This window comes from Gnatocerus cornutus, chromosome 6 (assembly GCF_029298725.1).
Source record: "Gnatocerus cornutus isolate USDA-ARS CGAHR chromosome 6, icGnaCorn1.1, whole genome shotgun sequence".
Classification (NCBI taxonomy): Eukaryota; Metazoa; Arthropoda; class Insecta; order Coleoptera; family Tenebrionidae; genus Gnatocerus; species Gnatocerus cornutus.
In genome coordinates, this window is record NC_142238.1 from 7004330 (window position 1) to 7030608 (window position 26279).

At 33.8% G+C, this 26279-nt stretch overlaps 7 protein-coding genes across 7 annotated transcripts; 5 read left to right on the forward strand and 2 right to left on the reverse strand.

Moving 5' to 3' along the window:
• Positions 1-176: 176 nt before the first annotated feature.
• LOC148172491 (uncharacterized) lies at positions 177-1107 on the reverse strand. The gene is made up of 3 exons (XM_088039052.1): positions 1062-1107; positions 885-1018; positions 177-848 (listed from the first exon to the last, which is right to left on the reverse strand). The coding sequence occupies exons 1-3, from the start codon at positions 1105-1107 to the stop codon at positions 177-179; spliced, it is 852 nt and encodes a 283-aa protein (XP_087895178.1).
• A 241-nt stretch (positions 1108-1348) lies between these two features.
• On the forward strand, positions 1349-3136 carry LOC148172492 (uncharacterized). The gene is made up of 2 exons (XM_088039771.1): positions 1349-2824; positions 2906-3136. Exons 1-2 carry the CDS (start codon positions 1349-1351, stop codon positions 3134-3136), a joined length of 1707 nt encoding a protein of 568 aa, XP_087895897.1.
• A 781-nt stretch (positions 3137-3917) lies between these two features.
• On the forward strand, positions 3918-5621 carry Mlc1 (Myosin light chain alkali). Its single transcript, XM_088039054.1, has 6 exons — positions 3918-4000; positions 4419-4446; positions 4630-4770; positions 4821-5075; positions 5154-5205; positions 5393-5621. Exons 1-5 carry the CDS (start codon positions 3998-4000, stop codon positions 5177-5179), a joined length of 453 nt encoding a protein of 150 aa, XP_087895180.1. The 5' UTR covers positions 3918-3997; the 3' UTR covers positions 5180-5205; positions 5393-5621.
• Positions 5622-6127: 506 nt separating this feature from the next.
• On the forward strand, positions 6128-7152 carry LOC148172494 (protein trunk-like). The gene has a single exon (XM_088039053.1). It carries the CDS (start codon positions 6278-6280, stop codon positions 7019-7021), a length of 744 nt encoding a protein of 247 aa, XP_087895179.1. The 5' UTR covers positions 6128-6277; the 3' UTR covers positions 7022-7152.
• A 97-nt stretch (positions 7153-7249) lies between these two features.
• LOC148172495 (myosin alkali light chain 1-like) lies at positions 7250-8307 on the reverse strand. The gene is made up of 9 exons (XM_088039772.1): positions 8302-8307; positions 8228-8257; positions 8135-8176; positions 8029-8094; positions 7952-7979; positions 7766-7903; positions 7545-7715; positions 7408-7494; positions 7250-7352 (listed from the first exon to the last, which is right to left on the reverse strand). Exons 1-9 carry the CDS (start codon positions 8305-8307, stop codon positions 7288-7290), a joined length of 633 nt encoding a protein of 210 aa, XP_087895898.1. The 3' UTR covers positions 7250-7287.
• A 6456-nt stretch (positions 8308-14763) lies between these two features.
• On the forward strand, positions 14764-22560 carry LOC148172496 (uncharacterized). The gene is made up of 9 exons (XM_088038652.1): positions 14764-14843; positions 17501-17619; positions 18105-19050; positions 19114-19157; positions 19211-19385; positions 19436-19644; positions 19831-20016; positions 20597-20761; positions 22351-22560. Exons 2-9 carry the CDS (start codon positions 17533-17535, stop codon positions 22543-22545), a joined length of 2007 nt encoding a protein of 668 aa, XP_087894778.1. The 5' UTR covers positions 14764-14843; positions 17501-17532; the 3' UTR covers positions 22546-22560.
• Positions 22561-23718: 1158 nt separating this feature from the next.
• On the forward strand, positions 23719-26238 carry LOC148172497 (uncharacterized). Its single transcript, XM_088039585.1, has 4 exons — positions 23719-23911; positions 24853-25056; positions 25113-25234; positions 25288-26238. The coding sequence occupies exons 1-4, from the start codon at positions 23873-23875 to the stop codon at positions 26165-26167; spliced, it is 1245 nt and encodes a 414-aa protein (XP_087895711.1). The 5' UTR covers positions 23719-23872; the 3' UTR covers positions 26168-26238.
• The last annotated feature ends 41 nt before the right edge of the window (positions 26239-26279 follow it).

A 26279-nucleotide genomic window follows, 5' to 3' on the forward strand; every position in this document is an offset into this window, starting at 1 on the left:
TTAGACTTACGAGAGTCCTTCAGGTTCCTAAAATGCTGCAAGTTTGTAGATTATACAAATGTTTGACGGCCTTCAATTCGGTTCATTTAGTGCTAGATTAACTTATTGAATCAAAAAATTTATTAATAATAAATTTAATACAAAGGCAAAAAAGATGTAAAAATATAGTTTCGTCTTCAATCCTTCTTGCTCTCTCTATTGCGCTTAATATACTTCATTATTTTTGCCCCAAAATTCCACTTCTTCCTATTTGAACTCTCACGTTTCATATCATTCAATTTGCAAACGTCGCCCTCCATTGAGACTTTCTCGTGTTCGCCCTCGCCTTCATGGGGCTCCAAATCAACCATACTTAGTCCAGTTTCTGCAGGCATTTTTAAGATACCAGTAGCACTGCTACACCCAGCTTCCGCGTAGTGTTCATCACCTTCAAGATCAATCACTTTGAGAAGTCTCTCGTGAATTTCCTCCGATTTGGTTAGTCGGACCTCACTTTCCCTCTCGTTCGTTACCAACTTGACTAATACTTGTTTCGAATTTCGTACTAAATTAGTAAGCCTGTTCTTGCGTTCTAGCGTATTCCGTTTTACCGGTTCTAAAAGAATTTTATCGGAAGTTAGTTCTAGTTTATCGTCCAACTGGTCCCCCACTCCTTTAGTACAAATAATGTTCTTTTGTTCAGGAGGATATTTCATTTCGTTGATAATTTTTTTTATTTCGTCGTCTAAGAGTACAGTTTCATCCTGATAGTCTTGAGAGGCGCCCGTGTTTGGTGACGGTGAAAAAATGTTGTCTAAAATGTCACCCACGACGTTTGGTGTGATTTTCTCGACTTTTGGCTGAAAACTCTGATTGAATAAATGACAGATAGGGTCTGTTTTTACCGTATTTTTGTTACTGACAGTCTCAAATGTGTTCTCAACAATGTCGCTCACGATTTCTGAAACAATAAGATGTGCGGACTTGGAGCTTTCACAGGAAGGCGGCTTAAGACAATTCATTTCTCCTGCCCCACTCTCTAGAAGCATAATCAGACAAATCTGAGAGTCTCTTCCTCTCACCTTTCTCTGGACGAAGCGTATAACACGAAGTATCGACTGCAGACATTTTCGTACAGAACTGTGTTAATTTCCCTGAAATCTTCAATAAATAAATTCGTTTGACTGAAAACGATTTCAATTGTTTGACGACTCGCTGTCATTTGATTATTTTCACCAAATTAACTGACACATTTTTGGCGTTCGTGTTCAACAAATTCTACCCAAAATTCATGAATATGTAACAATGAGCCATCATTCTTTTAAATTCACGTTCTTTATTGTTGGTGTTCAATGTTTGTCGCATCGGAATGGAAGAAGATGTGGAACTTTGTTTAGAAGTCCAAGTGGATCCTGCCTCCAAGAAAATATTGTCCAACCCTGAAAAGTGCCGCTCTGCTTTACTTGATGTAACTGTTGTAAAACCTAAAGAACTGGAAGCTTTCGGTACCCGGAGAACCAACACTCTTCGTGCTGATGAAGTAAGAAGGTTAATAGCGTCTTTGGAGAAACAAAGAAGAAAGAAGCAGAAAATCTTAGACAAGTTAAAAGACGATGACACTATTGTTAAGATACGCAGACACGATGAGTACGGCTCTTCTCGATCAAGAAAAGCTTTTAATAAATACCGGGAACGAATTTCACCACAATCTCCTGTGGATGACTTGGAGCGTAAAGATTTCATTGGTATTGCAGAGTCCGTGGAACCTCTCTTTTGTGAGATTCGCAGGTCTTTAAAGAACGTAGAAACGAGAATTACTAACATGCAAGACATTAATTTGGTTATCAGCCACACCACGCTTGATGCAAGTGAAGAAGAATACATGATTTCCAAGAACAAAAAACCGTCTAGAGGCTTAAGACAACAATCAGTTTACCGGGTCGAAACCGACCCTAAAGACTTGAAGTCGCTTCTTTGCAAAAACAAACAAAAACTCATTGAAAGTAGTAACAGAATCGAAGGAAAGTGTATTTGTGAAAACTGTGGTCTTGTCGGATTTCTTGCAGAATGTCAAAAGCATCCGTTGCTCAATGAGATGGCCCAAGCATCGCCCCCTTCAGATCACCTAAAAATGCTTGGGCGAAACTACAAAACTAGTTTTAACTTGCCAAATGGTGATGCTCCTAATGACAATTATATCAATCACTTGTCAAATCGTGTTAAACTATTAGAAGAGCGCCTGTCAGTTCAAGAAGAAAAAGTCGTAGCAAAAGACTACTTCAAGAAAATTATATCAAAAGTCATTCACAACTTTTCCGGAAAATCAAATAGTGAGACGTCCATGCACTGCAACGATAGAACCACTTCTAAACGAACGACCCAGAAGGAAACTCCACGAAGCAATAAAACGCAGTCTTGTAAAAGCACCCACAACCTCCCCTCTTTCAACAAATCAAAGAAATTTGACAAAGGTACAACTACTGACGATGAACTTTTGTACGATGGTTACATCTGGAGATGGGGCGAAGAAATTTTAAGACCTGGAATCGACCTCAAGAACAGAATAGTCACACTGCTTACTGAAATGATCAGCAGATTGTCTACCACCGAAGTAAAACCCCAGACAAAATGTGATTCTGAGATTTTCCGAGCTTTGGTGAAACAATTCCAAACTAAAGTTCTCAACAATCGTACTGAGCTCTGCTCAGGATTTTCACCTCGTCGTAGCGACAAATCTGAAAAATTGGAAAGTTACCGTTCGAAAAAAGACGAGAAGAGCAACAAAAATGTTAATGTTTCTTACGTGAATCCAAAATTGTCTTTATGGAGAACCGATTCACCTAACGTGTGCAAAGTGGACAAAGTATCATACGTAAAGAGTTTTGCCAATGGTAAGAAATCACTGTGTTAAAGTTCATGTTAATAGTATTTTTTAGGAAAAGAAGAGTTCATGAAAATCGTCTCTAAAGCAAAACAGAATCAGAAGGATGTTTTGTGGAAGAATATCTGGAACCAAGCTAAAGCTAACGGCCAAACTAAGGACGACAAAATTACCATAAAAATTCCTTGTCAAAGTAAAGACAGTAAAGGTCAGAGATTGTTTGCAACGGAGTTAAAAATTGGAGAAGTTGAAGAAATTCTAAAAGGTGTTAATTAGGTGTAAAAGTTGTAATAAAGTGTTTTTTGAAATGATTTAATAATTTTCTTTACTACATTAAAATGTTTATATCTGTTGAACTTGACATAATTCAAGTTTTAAAGTGTTTGATTGTTTCAGCGTAAGCATATCATTGACACTTCCTGAAATACGAGGCAAAAATGATTTGAGATATTTCGTTTTCGGATGAACAGATTAAAAAAAGCAAAAGGCGCGTTCATCGCTTTGAAAACAAAAGTATCGCCAACAGCAACATAATAAAAAGCTTATATAACAAAAGAACACGTGGCACGTGAAACAGAATATTTTTTGCTGTCGTTTTTCCAACTGCCTGCCGATGAAATTGATTTTGGAGTCATTTTTTTCACAAACAACAATCTGTGAACTGTTTAAAATCAGTAAAATTTATATAAATACATTAGAAACTACTTGTAAACATAAGTTTATTTAAAGTACTAGTGACGTCAGCAATCCATCAATTTAAAAATGATTCTTTTTCCCGGTTTCCTAGATAAATGTTTTCCAATTACAGTTTGTATGATATTTTGGTGCCAAATTTAGCACCTGAAACATTCTTCAGTTATGTTCTAAATCCATTTGTTCTTGACCACTCCCACCTTCGAATTGTGTATTTTGGGATCTTTTTCTGGAGCGCGCCAGATTGGCATCACCGCCTTAAGACAATTTCACTGAATTCAAACATACGGTGTTGCCAAAGTTAGAGGCGTCCCAGGACCAAGAACAGGCTTCAGTTACAGAAACACCAGCGCCATCTACACATATAAAACAAGAGACCCACCGTCCTCCGAGCCCCACTTCTGGTCCATTTACTAGAAGGCAAGTTTCAGTGACATCATCACAATGGTAAGTACTTGCAAAGTTAGTGCACGTAATTGAGTGTAATGAATGCCGATAAATCGTCCCTCGGAGAGCCTGCCTATGCTAGAGCCTTTAAGTACTGGAGGCAGAAGATTAAGAAAGCTCAAATAGTACATATTCCTTTTTTTCCCATCACTTACAATCATACATTTTCCATTCCAGATTGCGGTTACATCATAGGTAGTGATTTTTGAAAATTTTGTGTAATGTGTAATGTGTCTCCTTTTATGTGCTTTATCTTGTAGATATCTGTGTCCGTCTGTCTAACATATCAATATTGGTACCCGTATCTTTCAGCAATAACTGTCTCGTCTCGTAGATAATATCTTTTGTCCATGTATCTCTTAAATTAACACTCGTTTCATTTTTTCATGAACATGTACTAAAACAATTGTTTTTCTAGGCTGATCTTAGCGCCAGGGACGTTGAAAGTAAGTACCATCATCCACGTTTTACCACAACGAACACGCGCTTGAGCTAAAATTAACATAGAACTTATATGGACACACTCACATCTGAATCTAAATTTATCCTCCATTGACTTCTAAAATTAGAACCGCGCCTCGCTCACGTTTTTCGCTCCGTAATAGTAACCCAATTTTAATTGTCTTCAGGAGCGAACTTCGTGTTCTCCATCTATGATTTCGAAGGTAACAGCACCGTTGATGCCGTCAATTTGGGTGATATGCTCAGAGCCCTCAACCTCAACCCTACCTTGGCCACCGTCGAAAAGTTGGGCGGAACCAAAAAGAAGAGTGAGCGGAGATTATTAAAAAAACGTGTTTTTTTTAAATCGGGATTTTAGACGAGAAGAAACTTAAAATTGACGAATTCCTTCCCATCTTCAGCCAGGTGAAAAAAGAAAAAGAACAAGGCACTTTCGAAGACTTCTTAGAGTGCTTGAAATTGTACGACAAAGAAGAGAATGGTAAAATGATGGCCGCTGAACTTTCACACACTCTTCTTTCCCTCGGTGAGAGGCTAGGAGACGATGAAACCGACGAAGTACTTAAAGACTGCATGGACAAAGAAGATGATGATGGCTTCATCCCTTACGAACGTAAGTTGTCTTAACAAATTATCACAATTATAGACGATTAGAGAATTAGAAATAAGCATGTCCTTTTGCGACTTTCAGCATTCCTCAAAAAGATGATGGCGTAAGAAGCTAAAATAAATTTTATTTTTGAGTAAGTAGGAATTTTTGCGTACTCGTCGCCATCGCTTAGCAATGGAACTCTTGTGTGTAATGCTTTGCAGGCTGTTGGTTAACATCTTACAGGTTTTCAAGCTAAACCATTTGAAAATGGTCGCATTTTGTACATCGTTGCTCAAGTTATTACCGAACAAATTTTAATTTTTTGTTTGTTTATCTAGCACCTTGAGACACCGTGCGTTCTACTTTTGGGCAAATCAGTCATTGAACATCCGAAGCCATCACGCACGCAGAGGCACAGTCATCGCCTGGGAGAAAAATTCTTGTTATTTGTAAAAATACACTTTTTGGTTATTGTATATTGTCATAAAAATAAACTGTAAAATTCCGACTAAAGTTTCAATGAAACTGACAATAAAAATACGCAAATAAATTTATGTTTAATAACAATTTGTTTTGTTAGCATAGTTTCAAATCTCTGTGAAATTGCTTCAAATAAAATTTGATCTGCAGACTTAATAAAAAAATCATTGTTTTTTTGTATGATCAAGGAAATGGAGGAATTCAACACGAAAAGAAATCTAAAAATACTTTGTTAACGATACTTGTTATTTTTAACTTTTTCACAGTGCTAACTGCAAAAATAGAACAATTTGAGAGTTCTTGAAAGAATTTAAATTAAGTTTTTCTGTGCTGACTGTTTTGCTTAGTTTTCCTATTATGAATCATTTCTGACGTAATTACGTAAAACTAGTAAAGTCTAAAAGATTTTGTAATATGGGTTGTCTATGTATGAGACTGCTTTTCCAGAAATAAAGATTAATAAACAAAACTTTCGTTTAATCAACACTTACCAAAAAAATTACATTTAAAAAATCAGACAATAGAAAACAAAAAGAAAAAATAAGAAATCTCGATAATTTCTATTATTTTAACAGTAGCAAAAGAAAGACGGACCCATTTATCACTTGAACTTTTTTTAAACGCGCGACGAAAATAAGAGTTTTTACCTCTCAATCGCTACCTAATAATGAAGCTTGATTTAATAACACAAATAGGTATTTAAAGGCGCTTAACAATCCATCTTACCTGCTGCTTATCTACTAATGACCCTGTCAACCCCAAATCTACCTCGGCCAAACATTACAACACAAACTTTTCAATATCAGTCTTCAAATACTCGCAAAGTGAGTTCCATCATGAGTGCCTTTCCACAACTCTGTGTTTTGTTCTTCCTTCACTTGCTTGAAATATCTTCCATGAGTGCTTGGGAAAAGAGTCTTCTATGTGCGGAGATTCCCCCGTTTGTCCTTGAAAACGTTCTCGGAAGCGCTTTTAATTCCCGATATATGAGTGTTAGTCCGCCCATTATTACGGAAACTCCACAAGGTGGTAAACGTGATGCATCTTTCGATGAAGATTTCTACGTTGACCAAAACTTTCGCCAACAAATCGACGAAGAGCCAGCGTGGAAAGTCGTCAATCATGTCAGTGCATATCGAAAGAAATACGGAATGCATCGGCGCAAGAGAGCTGCTCGAGCTAAATCAAGAGATTATCTACAAGAATGGCAATGTAAATCTCACGTTGACTGGATTGATCTAGGCAAGGATTATTACCCGAGATATTTGAAGACTGTTGTTTGTGAAACGGAAAAGTGCTGGTTTGGAATATATCGATGTGTACCTCGATCGTTTAGTGTTAAATTGTTGAGAAGAAAATCCGGATATTGTACCAGTAATTCTTCTTCGCATAATGTGGGTCATGTGGGATTACCAAAGGACTTACAACAGTTGTGGGTTTGGGAAGAAGTAGGAGTTAATTTTTGTTGCGATTGTGAAAGGGTGTAATAATTTGTTCTAATCTATTCTTAATAATTATTTATTTATTGTTTTACGACGAATGTTTTAAAACCGGTGAAGTTCGTCTATAAATATAACTTGACTAAAATGTATAATCTTAATGTTGTATTTTAATAAAACTGTTTTATCTGAGTTGTTCTAAATTCTTCCCCTATAATAAAAATTACATAGAAAGAAAATTGTTAACTGTAATATTTTATTATCCCATTACCATTTAAGTGGTTTTTTTGAAGCAAAGAAATACAATGCAATTTTTATTTTTTGACTGGCTTTTTCTTAGGTATTGGAGGAGCAAGACCGCACACTCTCTTTAAGAATGCTAAAAAATACGCAGTTACATAATATGTATATCAATACTTAAAAACTAAACTTACGGCTATAGTCAACGTCGCCTTCATCGTCTTCTTCGTCAAGACAGTCTTCAAAAACTTCATCTGCTTCCGCTTCTGTTAATTTCTCTCCTAGTAAGTCAAAAATTAGTTAACTGAACAAATTAGGAATGTAAAGTTACCAAGAGCCAAAAGATTATGACTCAGTTCAGCCGCGGCCACTTTTCCATTTTCGGCTTTGTCGTACAATTTAAGACACTCAATAAAATCTTCGTAACATCCTTGATCTTTCTTTTCTTTTTTTAATTCACTGTAAATAGGTAAGAGTTCTTCGTACTTAAACTTCTTTTCGCCTATAAATTACTCACTGCGGCGTACATGATTAAAAATAGTCTTATCATACCTGGCTTTTGAGTTACTCCAAATTTTTCCAGTCGTGCCAAACTGGGATTTACATCTAAACATCGTAAAAACCTACCCAAGTTAACACCATCAAGAGTACCATCCGGATCAAGAAAAACACCGAATGCAAATTCACAATCTATGAAATAAAATGTGAATTATAAAGTTGATTTTTATTGTAAAATACCTTCGAGTTCAGCCGGTTTTAAGTCCGCCTATGAAAAAAAAATAAAAAATTTAAACAAAATTAAACTTGTACTTTACCATTGTGATTCGGTTCGCTGCAATTTGTTGATGATGCGCGACGAATGAGACTTGAATAATGTCATCCTGATGTTTTATATAGCGCACCTATCTTTATCTAAATCACTCTCCAAGATTGGTCAGCATGGCACTTTTCATTGGTTGCAGTCTAGTCGAAAAAATAGTGCAAGTGCAATTTAATACGACTGCATTGTACTACAGAAATAGATTGTCTAATTAATTGAAGCATCTACGCAAATTATTTTTCAATAGATAAATTTGTTATGTAGGTACTTTCATATTTTTTACAAATTCAATGTGTCATAAAAATATATTTTTTTTAAATATTAAAAAAAAATGGATTCGTGTATTTGTTACAAAACTGGGTCATGTATTCTTCCTCCTATAAAATCTTTAAACTGTTTTTAAAACAGCATGCACATGTTATTCAAACTCTTTTAATTCGTCAAATTCCTTTGAATATTTAGAATTTTGTGCCTGTTGAGAGTCGCTGAACGACAAATTCAGAGAGTCAATAAGTTGTTCCTTTGGAGAAAAAAGTCTCACATTTTTGGATTTGGTTCAACCAAAAAAACCCATTTATTCAAGATTACATGCGATTCAACAAATCTACAAGTTCTTCGAATTCTGTAACAAACTTAACATTGGTCCTTTAAATTTCTTTACAAACATTACATACAGGTATCCGAAAAGAGGCGCACCACCTTAAAAGGTTGGGTGACTCCCAGAATGCCAAAAAAATGTTAAAAAAAATTCCATACTCTGTTTTTGCAGGAGGACCAAAAGAAAATTAGGAAAATGACAACATTGCAAAACTGTATCCACCATAATTTAAATTTCCAGTATTCAAAGCCATAGTAACGTTTCTGTTATATTGTTGGCGTTAGTAAGGTCGGCTCATGAACGAGTAATGTAACTATGGTTTCACGTGAACGATGCCACACTGATCGAGATTGTTGATTAAAAAATCTTGTTAACAGTTTTCAGGCATTTCTTTCAAGATTTTTCCAATTTTCTTTGCACCATGCCTTTGCGTAAAATGTCCTTTAGGTAACAAATTAATTTGAACGTAAAATTATTGCACAGAAATCGTTAATTTTCGCATCAAACTTTGCCTCTTCAATCCATCATACCTCAAAAAATTAAAGACATTGATTTTTTTTTAACATTTTTCCGATGATCTATGGCATTGTCCAATGATACAGTTTCACGGTGGTGCGCTACTTTCCGGATATCCTGTAGGTCCTTCAAACATAACATTGGTCTTTTGAGCTGGATAAAACGCAACAGTGTCTTTAGAACATTTGAATTTTTAATTGTGTACATACCTACTCCCTTGTCTTTTGGATTTTTCTGCATTAGTAGTATTTGTTTTTTAGCTGTTTTTACGCCCTAAGTTGTTTTTTTATAAGTTATTTAGATTTTAATTATTTGGATTCTTTGAATGCATTCACAAAGGATCTAAACAATTTTTTTTTAATTGAAATCTGTTGGTAGCACTCAGCGGTTCTTGTGTCAACGCCTAAAGTCAAACTTGACGAACAGAGCTACCAAGATTTAAAAAAGTGCAACGCCTGTTTAAGGTATTTTCGGTAAATGTTGGATCATAATTTTACGATAAATTGAATAGACTTTTTAAACGTCCTTTGTCTGCAAATTATTATTTTTTCTGCATGTAGTAAGAATTTGAATTAACAACACAAAAACTTGAATAAATAACTTCCAGAGCTCAAGCAATTACCCGTCCCACCAACTTTTGTTCCTTATTATCATAATCATTCCATTTTATGGCAAGCACCATTCCTGCCCAAAAGCCCGAATTCCTGCGCAAGCGTGAGCTTTCATCTCAGAAGATGAGATTCGATCGAACGCCTATAGAGCGCTGCAACCAGCCTCTCAATTCAAAGGAAAAGCTTGTTTCGTGCCTCAACGTAAACAATCGCTGACACTCGTTCGATGTAAAGCTTCGAGCGAATTAGACGGTTCGTGCTATCTATAACACGATAATAAACGCCTGTTAAGCTCGCGACTCTTCCTACTCCTGGGCTTTATAACATCAACAAGAACCGTGGACGGTAGTTCGATTTAATAAAAAATTGTGATTGTGATTGGTGCAGTGCCTAGGAGAGCTTTTTCAAAATGACTGACGTGCGTACGAATGGTGCTCATTTGCCTGAGAAAATTCCGGGAGATAACGCTCCGGTTAACGCAGGTAAAAGATTAATTCAACAGAAAAGGGATGCTGAGGGAAAAACCTTCGAGAAGGAGATTTCATTATTGAAAAACTGGGTAATATTTACCCATACGTATTGCCCGCGACTTGCGTTTGTGCTATTTTTACGTAAGTCAAACTTTGCCTCCAAAATGTTGGTAAACAGGTGACAACTTCTCACGATGAATATTCAAGCAAACATATGTTGCGCAATGAAGTGGATGACATCAGATAGCCGGCGAACAACATTGAAATAAATTAGCACGTTATATTGTAGGGAACCGTTGCATAATTACTCACTTGAACTATAAAAGATGACACAGTAGCACGGAGGGAAATTAAAAACATTTGAGTGGGTACAAAACGATTTATCAGATTCAACAAAATGTGTCATATTATAAATTTCCATTATTGTTTAGTACAACAACCTTTGAATCTGTATTTATTTTTATAGAAAATCGATTTGTGAAGTACACGGTAACAACTTTATTTTAGAATAGGTAGTGTGGGTGGCGGTAGTGATAATTAAGCTGTAAAATATTTAAGTACATAAGGTAAAGCTTTTCTTGGTCAAAATTAATATAATTCTAATAAACATAATAAGCTTTAAATTTTAGAAACTCTTCTGATGTATTTATTTATGTACCTAATATGTCAGTTAATTCAGCTGTGTTTGTACGTTCCTAATAAATTAATGCCAATTAAAATAATTAAACTAAAATATACTTCAGTAGGTGTTTGGAAACAAATATTATAAAATGAAGGAAACAAAATATTTTTCAATTGATTTTTCATTATTATTGGATTTCGATTAACAGAATTGAACATGGTTGAACAAAAACGGCGTCCACGCAGGCTTTAGAAGTTAAAAATGAGTTGGTAGCCTTGGTCTGTCGATGTTGACATTTCAGAACATTTTGAGTCAACGAAGTTATCAACAGATTTCAGTTTTGATTTTTTTGACACTGTATCAACTAAATAGCTAACTTTATATCCCTTCTAATTTAAACAAATTGCCGCCCTAGTTTTCCAAGAGAACTAAAAAAAAACAATTACGAGCCGCTCCTCCAAGATGGTTAAAATTGTTCTTACATAAGTGACACCATTAAACCATTAAACACTTATATCTATGCTCCGACACGTACCTATCCATTTTCTTTTTGTCGCAATAATCGTAATAATAGAAACTAGTACTCAAACAATCTCCATTTTTACTAAAACGTAATGTGAAAACCGCATGTTTATTCAGTACATAAGCAAACATGTACATATTACGCCAACTTCTGTCTTTACCTTCTACCTAATTTACATTGGCATGAAACAAAATGTAATTTATCTAGCGAACAATTTTCCATTCTTTAAATTAAATTACGGATAATCGATCGATGAATTAGTAAGTCATCTTTACTATTCATTAGTTTTATGTGCCAGGCTGTATTGTCTGTTATCATTATTAATAATGGTCTACATTTTTTGCATTTTTAAATAATTATTATTGCACGGAATGATGGGTTATTTACAGAAATCTGTCAAGATTACAACATTCGTGCAAGTTACCATTTACAGAAGTCACCAGTTAGTTCCAAAGGAGGCAAATTGTGGTTATTAATATTTTGGAATGTTAATTTCTGTATTTATTTTTTCTTTATTTTATTTTTTCAGTTAGTTAACTTCTGCACGAAACAGTTTCCATTATTCATGTCACTATAATATAAACTGAATGACGATTATTATTTATTTGTAAAGTTTATATGCACTCTAATAGCAGCTTTTCCACTAAAACTTTCATCGCGTTTCATGAAAATCAAAGTTCAAGTTTCTACTACATATCTGGATTACTCGTCAATTTCTATTTTTTTTTTAGTTTTTTAAATTAGAGAAATATTGATAAAAATTGTAGATAAAACTCGTAGATTAAAAATTCAATGCGAACACAATTTTTTTGCAAATCAATTTATCCCATCACGTCATGTGGGTGCGGAAAATTAAGACAATCGTAGGCTTGATTTATTGTTCACTTAGATTCTAAGTGTAATTACACAGGGAGCAGCATGTTCCCCCGAGATAACCCATCTGATTACTGTTTCTCAATTACAAGTTACTGGGAATAACTCGAAACCCACAATACCAAACTTTTCAAAAGGTGAACTAGGAAAAAATAAATTTAGTAAACAATTAAAAGTATTTTTAGACTGTGAGTAACACGAAGATTATCACTAACGAGCAAGGTTCAAACTGACAATTTTGAAATTCAAAGTCCTGCGAAAATCGCAAACTTTAGTTCTAACAAAAATGTAATAATTAACTTAATTTAAGTTCGTTTGAACTTATTGTTTCCTCTCTAATTATATTAGGATTGTCTGCGAAATGTCACGAGTCAAGGATATTTAGGTCGTCAATTTCGATCGATGCAATAATGTTTTATCGCCGCGTTTGAAGACATTTTCTCTCGTTTTGAAAATTAATGATCTCAATTTTGGCACTGACACCAGCATTCCGCTGACTAAGCACAATTTCAAAACTATCCCATTACGAAAATAAAGCCAATGTACCTGCTTAAATTAAAAATAGTCTACATCGAAAAATACATTTTCAGAGATAAAAGTGCCGGAATTGTTTGTAAATGAGTTTCGAGATTTTAATTTGAACTTACATGACTTGGCGCTATTCGGAAAGTTTGCTTCGTTGAGTTTTGAAGCTAGGAGGTAGAGGGCGCAGGAAGCTTTGTGTTTCACCAGGTTTCAATAAGGACTTTAATTTTTAGGCTTGATTGATTGTCCCATCGGTAACTGTCTCCAAAAAAATGATTTAAATATGGGGTTGCATGTTATTTAATAAAATAAAGTTTTTTTTCATTAGATAATATTAGTGAGTTAATAGCTTTTTGATAACAAAATAAATTTCGGAATTTCAGAGATAATTTCAAGTTCTTATTCAATCTCAAGTCTTTGTTACCGCGAAAGAACATTGATGCCAAATTTCGCGGAAAATATTGCGTTTTTATCAATTTAGACGAATTTTAGAGGAAAAATAATCCTTATGGGTCACAGGAGACGCTCAGACGCAAACAAAGGATAGTCCCTTCCATCGAGTCTAATCGATATGATAAAATAAATAATGGCAAAATTCACATGAACGCAACTTTTAAATCGAGGATGTGACTGGTTTTCTAATTATAATAATTATTTATCTTTTTATGCAGGAAACATAATCTAATATACACGTGTTATTAACTTAATGCTTATTTAAAACACAGTTTTAAATCTATCTTACGCCCCTTCCCCTATATTTAACTAACGAGGTGATAAGGAAACATTAGTAGCCTAACGGCGCTGCATGTACATTATGTGGGTGCCTTCTTTCTTGTTCCGAGTAATTTCGCATTAGTAATTAGATAAGATTCAGATTTCGCACTGTAAATAATAAACCACGAACAAATTAATTTCGCCGTTTCAAATATCGACGTTTCGCGATTATTTTATGCAGATAGAAGGCTCCCAAAAATAAACAAAATCAATCAATTATTGCATGTACGGTATTCATATTGATCACGCAAATTCATGGTAATATTTGAAGACAGCCCAATTCAGATTTACATTTTTATACAATATAAAAGTCGTCGGCTTATGGTTTTATTATTTTTGTTCATTTCGGGTATGTGGGAGTTTCATTTCGTAGTAATAGCGACAAAACGATTTGCGTTAATCTTCACATAATAAATATCCTTGTCCTGTCGTGTTGTTATTGTCTTTAATCATAATCACTGACAATTTGCCATTTCCAAGCACGAAGTGAAAGTAAAAAGAGCAGATAACCGTATCGGTTTGATCGTTTTATCGCTCATCTGCTTAAATTTCTTGTGCGTGTGCGATGGAGGGCATCAGTCAAAAGACACTGATTTATTGCTGACATTGACTTACCTTTTCATTTAACACTATTTTTAAGGTGTCTAGGAATCAAACATTTGAACATCTAAACTAGCATGTGCGATAAAAATTTTATTATTCAAATTGAAATTAATAGCGAATAGCTTGGCATTTCCATTTTTCTTATTGATAGAAATGATTTATATTAAGACCCTCTGAAGTGCTGACCTAGAATCCAAGCGTGATCAAAAGTTTCCTGCTGTTTAGACTGTTTCCTGATATTTCCTCCATACATTTATGATTCTATTCCATTTTCGAATTTCTTTATTCGGTTCTATATCTTCATGTTCTCTTTCTCATGAATTTTTTGAGTACTTCTGGGTCTATCTTTTTGACGTATTTTTCTATTCTTTATGTTTTGATCATTTTTTGCTTCCTCTAGATTCAGATCTTGTAATAATTCCATATTTTCTTCTGTTTTCTTCTTTAAGTTTTAAAATAGAATTCTGGAATTCTCAAAAATAAATCAAAATGCATTATAAACAAGCATTTGCTTCTACGTTTGCCTAGCAAAAGATTGCATAAATATTTGAAAAAAGTAAACGTCCATGGTGGTAGCCGTTCGTATCTTGAATGGGTCGATCGATGTCGCGGCAGCGCACTAGAGGGTGATGTTCTTCGGGTCGGGCAGTAATCCGCAACAGCACAGTGAACTCACCCCGTGTTGCCGGTAACAGGTAATTTTACACCTGCACTAAAACTGCATTTGCACTTTGCAACAGATACAATTACTACAGGCTACATTAAGCTGTCAGTAGGCTCATTCAATACACGCAATCTTAAGAGTTAATATAAGCCGATTTCATGTTTGCAAGGTATGTTATTGTTGACAAATTACTGCAACACCTGAAGTAAAAGTTTGTAATAAATATCATTAGAATTATTGGAAAAAACGAGCCTAATGTAGGTGGAGTTGTAGGTTTTTCTATCATCCATACGCACATTTTTGGTTGGGAAGAATGTAAACAAAGCAGTTATTCTCTCGTGACTAACTGCATTTGGAAGTTTTCTACGCATTTCTTTTTAAATTATAAAGTTGGAATGGGGTTAGTTGACCATTGATCCGGTCTTAACAATTTTATTGCTTGTCATTATGTTGGCTCACACGCGGGGTTTGTACTTTGTAAAGTTGTCCCCATGAACTTATCGTTGACGTAATCTAAAATAATTTATAAGTGATTAAATACTGTGACCAAAAGTATAAGAAAATTTTGGGTGACCAGAAAGTTTAATACTTGGTATCGCAATTTACATTCGACTCTCTAAATTAAAAATCGGAGAATATAAGGATTAAAAATTAAAATTTCTGTCGTTAAAAACCAATCTTAAAATCTGAAAATTTGTTTTGCTAGTTTGTCGAATATTGTTGTATTCAATGTTGAAGGAACTGTAACGGTTGAAAACGCAGAATTCCAAATTATGATTTTAAAAATTTAAACTTGAGTTCGGAGGGCTCCCTTGCTAATTTTAGAGAACACAAAGGTCTGCTATTGGCTTCAGGGAATTTAGGTCTAAGAATGTATGTTTTGGAATTTAAGACCCTTTGAAATAAGATCCTCAAATATTATATGCAGGTCCTTATTTGTAAAAATTATTAATTTATTAGAAGTTTAATAAATGAAATATGGAAAATAGTGGGAGATTTTTATTTTCTTTAAATATAAAATATTATTTATTGTATCTTAAGGACAATTGGGAAAAAAATTTGAAGATAAAGAAGAAGGCAAATGAGACGCCAAAAATATCGTAAATAAATATTTGCTCAAGTGCGAATACTGAAATAGTCCTTCTTCAATTAAATTACTTTACGTCGCAACAAATTTCAGAAAATTATAACATGCTAAGAACAACATTTATCAACATCTGTTTTTGTTAAACACGCAACCTAATATAACAATTTATCCCATTAGGATCCGCCGTTTCTAGTCGAAGACCTGAGAAACTCTCTACCTTCTGTGTTTAAAATTGTATTATCCTTCAACTTCGTCAATTCGTTGACTCTGACGTTAATTGTTATAGATTAGATCTATTTTAGGTGCATTTATTTCAACCCGTAAATCGATTTTGGTGGTAATACTAGGTTACCTGGCGATAATAAAGTATTTGTAATAAAGCCGTTCATACACACATTAATACATAATTTAATTCGTTCCAGGTTATTGTATCCCCTTTAATCGTATAAATTACACATTTTGGTAAATTAACTAAATTATTAAAATGTAGGTACATTCTCGCAATTTCTAAACTATGTTCGCTGTGCATGTACAATTTTAACATACACTCATTTGCGTGTGCTAACTTCGCTCGCAGAAATGAATAAATTTAATTTATTAGAAAGACTGAAACCTGAAATTTCCGTTGTTCATGCTCATCGCCTGACTGTAGACTTCAGACTATTAGCATTAAAAGGTGTTATGAAACTCATAAGTTTTCTAACAGGATTTCCGCTGGTACCTACTGTAAACAGATCATTTTTGATTGATTTACAAGGATATTTTCAGGTGGCAAATAATGTATAAATTACATTTATATTACCTATTATTGTTGTATTAAAGTTTACTGAACTGCTTTTATTGATGTTGTCAACATAAAGTTGTTAAGTAAACAACAAAATTGTCATCAAATCATGCGTGAAATGACGGACCTACATTTTGTACCGTTTCTTGATTTTTCACAAGTTTTTTGAACTTGAAGTTCAATTCTCTACATTATTATATCTGAAAGACATTTAATAAATCAATTCTGATGAAAAATATCGACTTATATCCATTGCCAATGTCTATTTTTCAAAGTAAGTAACGTACCTGGTTGAACTAAAGAAAAAAATAGAACACTGCCAGAATGCACGTTTTGTCGTAGTTTATGCATTTTATGTGAGAACAAATTGTGGAAACACATCTGTTTAACTTCGATGCATCACGCATTCAAAACCACAACCCAATTCAGATCGATATTTTTTAAAAGATAAAGTGTTATATAGTAGCAAAGATATAATTGTGGGGTATTTAATCATCAAAACTTAATGTGTCAATTACCATAAACTGCGTCATCAAGCTTAATTGTGTGCACCTAGAGTATATATTACAACAGTAGACGCAATTAGTCTAAGCTTAGCAAGTAGTTATCTGTGAAGGCTTTTAAAAATTGAATCGAAGAACGAGAATTTCCCGTTCGTCACGCAAACAATTACTTTGAAATAGTATTCTACTTTGTTTTAAAATCACTTTTGACTATAGATACCAACCACGTTAATCTGCACAGTAATTAATTTTGCAAATTGCTGATAGTTAAAAACTTAGATTAACCACAAATAAAAAATATAATTTAATTCCAGTATAAAACAATTCTTCCAAGAATTTTAAAGTAATGTCTCAACCACCAAACGCAGTATTAAATGGGCCTTCTCCCGAAAACAATGTGCCTTTTAAAGATGCTCAACCGATTCATGAAATGGTAAGAAATGAAGATTTTACGTTCTTACGTCAACTCCAAGTTTAGATAATTAATCCGCGAAAGCTGTCGTGTTGGTGTACTTCCATTTAGATTATTTATTATCGTAGTTGTTACAGTAATTCGGCATGTTATTGACTTGTTATGTAGATAAAAACAGCCCGTGGTAAAGTTTCGTGGACTTTTGTCATTGGAGCTTTTCGAGCCAGGCACTGGCAACAAGAGACCAGGTTGTGTGACATTTCTCCTGCAAATACTTAAATCTTGCTCATAATTCTTTTGAGAACACAAGTATTTTCGGTCTCGACAAAACTGTTTGATTCGCTATTTTTGAATCCATTAAACATTGATCAATCTCTCATGACATTAAATTGAAAAGATAATCATGAAATTACTCGAGGAATACATGCAAAGACATAGAGGCCGATTTGCTTAACTTTTAAACGGCGCTTGTGGTATCAAATCTTTAGACTTGTCCTTTTTACTAGACAAAATCCCACCAAAACGGTGAGGCTTCACCTCAGCAGTTTCCTGGTTTTGTAACAACTTCTCCGAGACCCCCTCTGACAAGACTAGATAGTCGAACTTCTCTACCAATACGTCCAGGTTTTCCTTCGCAACCGGGTTTAGGTCCGAGACCTCCTCAACTTCGTCAGCAAATTCCTGGACAACAATTCATCCAGAGACCACCAGGTGCACCGAGACCTCCAGGTCAACCCCAATTTATTCAGAATCCGGGAATCAGACCGAACCCGAATTTTCGACCTTCAACTCCTTTTCCACGACCCCCACAACAACCACAAAGACAACCTGGAATTTTTCAACAGAGATCGGCTCCTGTTTATAATCAAAGACCGCAGTTTGAGGGGGATTATCTGTTAAGAAGCCAAACCCTGGATTCGACAGACTTAGTCTCCAGATCTCCCGATAATGTTAAGATCGGCGAAGAAGATACTGGTAGATCCTCCGTAGATGCTTTTAAAAACAGAAGTTACAGTTTAAGTTCCAACGTTTCAAAACCGCATGATGATGACAGAAGAACGTCAATTAGTAGCGTCGGGAGTGTTGACGAAAAGAAGTCGTTAATTGGTTCGACTGAAAGTTTAGACAAGAAGCCCGATGATTATCCATCGAGGCCAGAGTCCCGGGCTAGTTCTCGAATGAACAGAATCATGGAGAATGATGACTTGAATAAGTCGCCATTGACACAAGATATATTACAGAAAAGTGTTGAGTTTAAACTACCAACTGAAGAAATCAAGACAAAGTCTCCCTCACCAATCCACAGAGTTGTAGATAAATCTGAGACAAAAACCGAAATAATAAAACCAAAAGAAGAAAAACCGATACAAAATGGAGTTGAACAAAAACCAGAACCTAAAAAGCTGGAATTAAAACATTTAAATCTGAAACCGAAATCTCCTTCTCGATCAGGTTAATTCTCTATTTCATACTTTTATTGTGGTGTAGATTTGTAACATGAGAATTACTTTTCAGAGGGGGATAATGACAGTGGCGTAGACGAATCGACCCAAGGAAATGTACGTTTTATTTCGCACTAAAATTTTTCCTTCACTTTCTAGATTTTTTACAGGACCAGTCGAGTAATGGAGATCAAAGTTCCCCCAGGAAATCTTCTGGAAAACTCTCAAACCGCACATCCTCGACAACTCCAACAAAAAATAGATCTTTATCCCGAGGATCCAAATCCCCGAGTCTTAAAAGTCCAGACTCGACAGCAAGCACTCCGGGAACAGCTGAGAAAAAAAGTACTAGTACAGTACCGCGTTAAAACATAATAACATTTTTTCTGCTGCAGAAGTTCCAATGAATAAGGTTCAAGTAGGATCGGCCCCTTCACCAAATTTGAAGGTAGTTAGATCCAAAATTGGATCTTTAGAAAATGCAAGTTACAAGCCAGGAGGTGGACACGTGAAAATAGAAAACAAGAAGATTGATTTTAAATGCACTTCATCGAAAATTGAAGCTAAAAACGACAAATATACTCCTAAAGGTGGTGACAAAAAGGTTGGTAATAAACACATTCTGACATTCATGTTCGCATTTTTGGCTAATTGTAATGTAGATTACGTGTACGAATATTTTAGTTGTGTAAGTAATAAATTTAAAGTACATTTTCTGACACACCCTACACTTCTGACACACCTTCCTTGTATCACGTCTCCATTATGTTAATAACCTGACCCATTTCAGATTCAGCAACAGAAACTTCAGTGGAATGCGAAGTCAAAGATTGGATCTTTAGAAAACACTACCCACAAACCAAAAGGTGGTGAAAAGAAAATAGAGAGCATCAAGCTAGATTTCAAAGAAAAGGCAAAATCAAAAGTTGGTTCTAAAGACAACATTAAGCATACTCCTGGAGGTGGGGATATTAAGGTAACAAATTTCTGATTATTATTTTTATTCATTGCGTCGGTCTTGTTTCGTTTATTTATTAACAAGTTTTTTAGTTTGACGAAGTTGAAGAAGAATTTAAAAGAGAAGTGAGTAATTAGTTGTCGCAACACTATAATGTAGACAATGACGTGGTTACAAAAGCACAAGCTTTTTGTAACATTGTCGATCACAATATGCGAGCTTTCACAGCACTGAAGTAAAAATTGCGTCATTCGGTGATTTTGGACGCAAACGAAACACTTAATAGATTCACATTTCACTGTGGTTTAGAAAGGAGTTGGTAGACTATAAATTGCGTTAGTGTGCCTAAAATTAAGTTTTGTTAAAATAAATTTAATTTAATTTTTTTTATTTAATAAATAAATATGCAAAATGATTGAGAATGTTAAAGTGTTACGATCAAAACAAAATTACTAAATAAAAAAATTATAAATACGTAATTTTAACCCGGCGCATTCACCATTTTGGTGTTAAACATGGACATTTCAGATGTTTAATTTACGATTGAAAACTATTTCTTAAAAATTCCCCTGTTTGACATTTTTGTTTGTGTTGTTAGATTGAGAACAAGAAACTAGATATAAAAGCCCAAAGCAAAGTGGGAAGCCTCGACAACGTAAAACACAAGCCTGGAGGTGGCGAAAAGAAAATCTTCGACGACAAAGAGTACTTGAAGCAAAAATCGACGATTTCAAGCGAGAATCATTCATTGTCAGGCTCCCAGGTGAGTGTTTCCTCTGGAACTGTCTTTACCGAAAAATTGGTCCCAATTTTGAAATGGACATAAGTGAAATAATGTGATATAAATAACAACATAGAGAAATTCTAAAGACTGACAATTTTCGTATTTCCAGGAGCACGAATATCTTTACAAATTTTATTGAGTCCTTCCATTTCAGTTAGGTCCGGGAGGTAAAATTTTACGATTGAGGAATACAAGGAATTTTATGTACTGTGTCACGTTTATTACTAACAATTTTGAAAGGGCATGAACTTTTCGTGTCGAATGAAAAAGCTCGATTAACTGCATGTGATATCTCACAGTATCTCTGAGTAGATTTTGTTCTAAGTAAAGACACAGTTGAAGCTTTTGTTATGGTTATTTTCGATTTGCTAGCTTTAGATGATTAACACTTAAAATTTTGTGTAGAATTCCTTGCCGTCCCAACCGGAAGCCGGAGGTCCAGTAGCTGACGAGAATCTCAACCAAGAACGTTAATTTTATGTTTGAATTAATGTGCCGTCTTTAACCTACTATTAGACCAGTTGAACATAGTTCTTTAACTATTGATATAAAAAGTGGTTGAAATACATTTGACAAGTAATATTAACTTACTGATACAGCATGATGCCCGTGTACGAACTGCATGTATTTCTTGAGAATAATAAATTGTATATTATTCATAGAATTATATTAGATTCCACTAACACTAACACTGTATTTTCCACTAAACTGCTAAGGTTTTAGTGTTCACTTTCGCTTTCCTTTTTATTTTCAGTAAAATAAATAAGTGCTGTTTCAAGAGATATTTTTTCTATGTAAAATATTGTCAATGTACGACAAACAACTAGTTTGGTGTTGTGATACCTAGAATAATGACCAAACGATCAACATTTTTTGTACTGTTAATTCAAGGTTGATATCGTACTGTTTTTATTTATATTTGTAGTTAATAGATTTTAAAATAGTTGTCCTTTGTAAAAAGCTTATCAAAACGTTCTGCTCTATGCACAAAATGTTTCTTTTATAAGCGTTTTGATAATTTTTATACATGAATGTTAAAGTTTTAGTTATGCTGTTTCCAGTAATTTAAATACCTAATTATATTTAATTTTGCCACATAGATGGTATTGATTATCATCACTGTATTAACTTTAAGTACGTACATAATAAAATGTGCATTAGTATAAGTAAGTAGATGCTTTTATTTTCACCAGTATTACCAGTTCTTGCACTAATTCACCATCAACACAGCGTCTTAGATCTGCTCAACACCTCACACAAGCGACGCCTAGCTCTTATTCACGTAGGTAAGTCATATTTTAATAATATAAATGAAAAGAGCTGACGTCATTCCCAAATTAAAAAAAGCCAACGTTTAAGCAAATATTTAAATCTGCAAAAAAATCTTTAGATAGAACGAATTTAAATTTTACTGAGGCGCAATTTTTAAGAGTTCTTAATAGTGTGGTTTGTATACTACTTCATTCAAGTTATAAACAAAATATTTTCCAGTGATGTTGTCACATTTAATTCATTTTATAATTATTTATTCTGAGTAAATATATGAACATGTGAATTTTCCATTTTAGAACAGAACATCAAAAATATATGACATCGTCGTAACTGAAAACTACAGAGAATTCGGTTACGAGAAAAGCAAAACTCTTGAAACTGTTCGTGAAGAACGTTGGGCAAAAAGTCGACCGTCTTCTTCTAGATTATCAAGAAGCAGTTCTTTAAGAATTAGGAAAAGTGCTACTCCTCGTCCACCTTGGAGATTCTAAAGAATACGAAGGATGTTGTTGAAAAACAAAATTATTTGCAAATCTGTGAAAACTACATATTTTGTCAATGTATTTTTTATTTTCTCGTTGTTAAACGCGATAATACATACATTCTAATATCAATTAAACGAAATATTTCTACAGATACGTAAAAATTTTGTTGTTGAAATATTAAATTTGTTACAGTATTTTATATGTAACTGTATTTAGACGTATTTTTAGAGAATCTTTGGAATTTATTTACAGCATAAGTTTTATTCAGCCAACAGGTAAGAAAATTTTCATTTTTGTTTATGGTTAAGTAATAATAAAATAAGATTTAGGTTATTTAGGTTTGAATTTAGTATGTTCTTTTAGTTTAATTGGGCTGATGTTTGATGTATATTCTTTAGGTAACCACAATTTTATAACCAATATATCTGTAACACTACAGTAAGCATAAACACATGTCAGATTATCTTATGTAATATAGATACATAATAGTGAGCTGATTTGAAGTTTACTTATAAGGCGTCAAAAATCAAAAACTGCGGAATTGCAACACTAGTCAAACTGGTGCTAATTTGCGTCACTAACTTCAAATCGGTTCGTTAGATTTACAAAATATATTTATTGTTAGAAAGTTGATGTTTACACTTTTATACTTGAAAGAAAGTTACACAAAGCTTAATATTAGATGAATAATATGTAAAATTAATAATGATCGTGTTATGTACAATGTGATCAACTAAAAATGTATTATTTGCACAAAATTATTTTGAAAAATTAGGTAGATATTATTATATTTATTTAAATATCACAATTTTACTAAATGCATTTATTTATTTTGTAAACATGAAGCAATTTATAAAGAACAAGTTTTTTTTCAATATGCCCATATTTATGTTAATAAGTTTTCATAAGGATCATTATAATAATTCAAAATAATCGTTAAGATTATAGCAAAATATTTTTAAACTAGTTTTTATTTACAAAGATTTCACATGACATGTTTTGCGTACATAATTTAATTAGTACGTAATTATAGATGTGCATATTTAAGTTGGTTAAAATAAAAATAAAAATAAATATAATAACAGGTTCATTAAAAGTTATGTTAGATAACATTTTTGCACCTAATCAGTTTCTGCACTTAATGCATAAATAACTGTTTCAACATCAACTTTTGGGAACCGCTGGTTGCCATCCAACTGAAACAAGATGGCCGCCACGTTTTGTTTATGCGTTGTGCAAGCAAATATTCATGGGTGACTATTTTTACACTACACTTGTGAATTTAAAAATAATAGTTGTATTAATGACATTTTCACATTAATTTTCTTTGAAAATGGAAAATACGGAAAATGTGGAGATCCCTGAAATCCAGGTATGTATACAAATATTTAGATAAACTGTCATAACCTTCAAGTTTGACAATCATATGTTAAAAGCACAGGTTAAAAGGTCTTAATTAAACTTTTTTTTCTGACGCTCAATGGAAATAACCTCAAGTTTTTTAATGCAAATCGATAAGAATAGTGTCTCTTTTCTTTATAGCTACACAGGAATTCTTCATTTAATTGAATAACGTGATCAGCGGGCAAATTTCACATTCGCTGAACCTTTAAATTAAGTCCATTTTGCAAGCTAAATCCAAGTTTATATTTTCAAAATTTATAACTAAATCCGCAGTGTTAAATACATTTAATAAAGTATTTTTCAAGAAATTATTCTTGCGTGAAATTGTGCCCAAAATGAGTACATGTATAATATGTATAATACAATAATAAAATAGTTGGACCCAAAAATAAGCGCGATATCGACCGAATTAGATTTATACATACTTTTTCCCTAAAAAAATAAATTTTCAAATTCGGGAAAATGTAAGAGCAAACAAAATGCGAGAATATCAATGGTGAAACATGCATCTCTCTATCTGTCGTAGTTTCCGAGTAATGGAATACCGATATTTCCGGACCTTCAAACTTTTGGCTCTCTGGCGACAACCGCAAATTTTAATCGGTCATAACTTGGCCATTAGTGGACTTTTTTTTTTAAATCGACATGTCCACCGAAATAAATTTACATTAGAGCCAAAACATTTGTTTAAAAAAAAAAAAAATTCGAATTCGGAAATAGATTTACATCGTGGATTGAAGAAATGAAATCTTCTCGTAAAAAAATACCATTTCTCTTAATTTGTAGTACAAGTAACTATAGACGTACCAGTTGTTTTTTCAACTTTTGAGTAAAACGCCAATTTGCTTATAATTTAACTCGGTAGCAATGTTGCCAAAGTACCTAAGTAAGCATTTAATTGTGTTTCAGTTAAACAGTCTAATCCCATCAAATTACAAAACTAAAATTGTGTCTTGCAAAAAAGAAGACCATGGATTTATTGCAATTCTTCGAGTTGCAATTTCAACAAAAAGTGAGGCTCTGAAATGGTTGGAAGCTTTTAGCGAAATCTCTTTTTGTACGTTTAAAGTGGACAGAACTTATCCAGAGAATTCCCAGAAACTCGTGTTTAAGGTAAAAACTTTTGATTGTGTTGTTATCATTTTTGTTATTTCTAATTCAACTTTTAGAAGGAATTCCGTTGTCACCACAATACACGACCAACAGCACATCGTGTTTATCGCCATCACCCCAAACATACAGGGTGCAACGCAAAACTAACGATAACAATAAAACAAAAGGATCTCAAGAGGTGAGTTCTATAATAAGGTTGATTTTGTTTTATATTGAAAACGTTTTTTTTAGGAGCAAAGATCCGTATCTTAAGATGTATCCCACGGTGATTTATCTTAGACACGTTCATAATCATCTAATCAAATCGCCATATACACTTCGCCACCGTCCTCCAACTGAAAGAGTTAAAGAAATTTTTTTCGACCTTTATTCGCAAGGATATACCCCTGCATGTGCTCTTTTCGCTCACAAAATAAAACTTCAGCAACAATACACTGAAGACGACTATCAGTCGAAAATTGAAGATGGAGCGTTCGTTCCAAGTAAAAGAACATGTTATGAACTATATTATAAGTTTAAAAAGAAACAATCCGAATCTCCAGAAGGCCAGAAGCGTTCCAAAGCCAAGACATCCACTGTAACATCTATCGGAGAACCAAGTATCCTTGAAAACGAGGCTTGTTATGTAGAAACCTCCGATTCCAAAAAAACAGAAAATTCCATTCAAGATAATCCAAATGATGAAACAACGTATTCAAATAAAAGCGAAACAGAAAACAGCCCTTCACATGAAAGTGAAGACATGTCCATTACTGAAATTGTCTCAGAAGATTCCACACAACCTGATATCCCGGAAATAATTGACCACATTATGCAGTTTTGCAATATTTTAGAACAATTTGTCCGCGAAAAACCTGAAGCGTTTGCCGCTCCTGTTGAGCAATTTATAAAGAACTTCGATGATTTAGAAAGCGAAGCTGATCTTGTGAATGCGTTGACTTCTTTCGGGCAAATTCCGACTGTTCTAACAAGAGCTGACAACGAAGAAGCCCCGTGTGTCCAACTGAATAGTGATCATTCATACTATACCGACGAACAACAAGAACTTGGAGAAATAACTGTAATTAAGATGAAGAAAAATTCAATTTCAGATATAATGACAGACACATAATTCAATTCTTTATATTATATTCATGTTAATATACTTTAAAGTTCAAATAATTAAAAATTTGTCAATTCTAATCCTATTCGAAATTTTGAGAATCTCTGGTTTCTGATAACGG